The sequence below is a fragment of the Egretta garzetta genome, unplaced genomic scaffold (genome assembly GCF_000687185.1).
Source record: "Egretta garzetta isolate BGI_Z169 unplaced genomic scaffold, ASM68718v1 scaffold481, whole genome shotgun sequence".
In the NCBI taxonomy this organism is placed as follows: Eukaryota; Metazoa; Chordata; class Aves; order Pelecaniformes; family Ardeidae; genus Egretta; species Egretta garzetta.
The window spans coordinates 618463-620226 of NW_009258681.1; the positions used below are offsets into that span (position 1 = coordinate 618463).

General features: G+C 62.0%; 1 protein-coding gene across 1 annotated transcript in view; it reads right to left on the reverse strand.

Moving 5' to 3' along the window:
- Positions 1–6: 6 nt before the first annotated feature.
- Positions 7–1764, reverse strand: part of TACC1 (transforming acidic coiled-coil containing protein 1) — a gene marked incomplete at its 5' end in the record, with an annotated part of 21650 nt that continues 19892 nt past the window's right edge. Inside the window, one exon of the mRNA XM_035888693.1 lies at positions 7–1620. Coding sequence (XP_035744586.1) covers positions 1552–1620 — 69 coding nt within the window. The remainder of the gene's footprint in view (positions 1621–1764) is intronic.

Here is a 1764-nt window from a genome sequence, read left to right on the forward strand (position 1 = left end):
TGCTCATGGACCCAGAGCCCTGCGCCCAGGACAATGCGGCAACGCGCGGCGGCAGAACGCACGGGGCACGGCCGGGCACGGCACAGGCGTGGGATCTACGCGTGATGGATTTAAGGACATCGGCATCAGCCCAGAGCCCCCCGGTTCCCAGCACAGGGTGCAGGCAACCCCAGCACTTCTGCTGGAGCTTGGCCTGTCCAGAAAAGCAAACACCACTGAAGTGGAGCGGGCAGCCTGCCTGTGTGGGAAGTCAGATTTTGGGCTGCACCCAGGCAGATTTCAAAGTGTCTGGACCTGCCTTTGCCGGTAAAGGCTGGCTTTCCTTTGGGTCTCTTAATATTCAGCGCTGTAAGGGCATTTTTGGGAGCAGCGTAAGACCCGTCTGTACCGACTGGGGAAAGAGCCCTGAGTCGGCGGAATCCCAAAGTAGTTCAGGGTTTGCCTCCTTCCTCCTGCCATATCCAAAGTGGGGAACTAACCTCACCACGGTGTGGGGAGCCAACGGCAAGGGGCTTGGCTTCGTGCATTTCAAAGCGGAGTAGAAACCCCACGTTAACAAGACTCGGGAGATGCCAGGGCTGCAGGCAGGGCAGCCACGGGGAGGACGGACGGACAGACAAGCCCCAGCTGTCCAGAACCAACAGCTCCCCTGTTTCTCAAACACCTTTTGGCCACAAAAGCCTCCTGCACTCCCCTTGGCTGGGCTCTCCTCGGAGAGGACTTAGTTAGTACTGGTACTACTGGTAGTGGTTAAGTTACTACTGGTTAAGTGGCCATAGGCGTGCTCTGGGGGGACCGAGACGTGCAGCAGGACCCTGCCCACCTGGAAGAAGTCAGCAGAGAGCCCGAGTGCTCATAAATGCTAATAAAGTGCACGAATGCAGAGACCTCAGCTTCCCTCCCCCAAGGCTGGCACGGCCAGGGACAAGGATGCGCTGTGCTGCATCACCCGTGTGCCGGAGATCGGGACCAGCCCCTTCCAAACTGCTGCCAAACCCCTCGATCTACGGGGAGGCTGCTTCAGCTGGGGATGCACCGCCAGCAGGTGCCCAGGGTCCCTGAGCCCCTTGGCTGCCTCCCCACCCATGCACCCACCCCTCCTCAGTGCAAGGCTCCGACCCTGGCATCGCCCACGTCCCGGGGCAGGACCCGCGCAATGGAGCACGTGAGGACAGTAAGTGACAGGGCACGTAGGGGCACGATGAGACCCACCACAGCCAAGGGGGACAGAGCCCGGGGTGTCACCTCCCAGCTGGGCAGTGGCACCCGCGCAGACGGGCAGCGCGGCGGCCGCTTGCTGCTGTCCCCGGGAGGGACACGCGCGCCCAGCCTGATGGCGGGGAACCCAGCCCCAGAGCCCTTGGCAAACAGAGACGGGGACAGCGTGGGGACCGGCTCTGCAGGTGGGACCGCGGGGTCCAGCAGCCAAGCGGAGCAGGAGCTGGGCGCGTGTGCTTCTCTGCTGGGGGGGTTCCTGGGTAATAAGGCAAGGTGCTTGACGTTACGAGAAAAGCGGCCAAGTGCAGAGTGCTGGACGAGGGGGGGTGAGACTCAGTCTGCCTTTCCCAGCTTGGCTATCAGCTCATCGCAGATCTTGGTCAGCTCCTCAATCTCCTGGTTCTGGAAGAAAAGCAGACCTTGAGGACCCCCATGGCGGCACAGATGGGGGATAACTCCCGGTCCCATCTGCCACGAGCCAGCGCAGGAGGGGCAGCCAGCCCGTACGCCTGTGCCTGTGAAAGCTCCACCATGAAGCATCCAGGT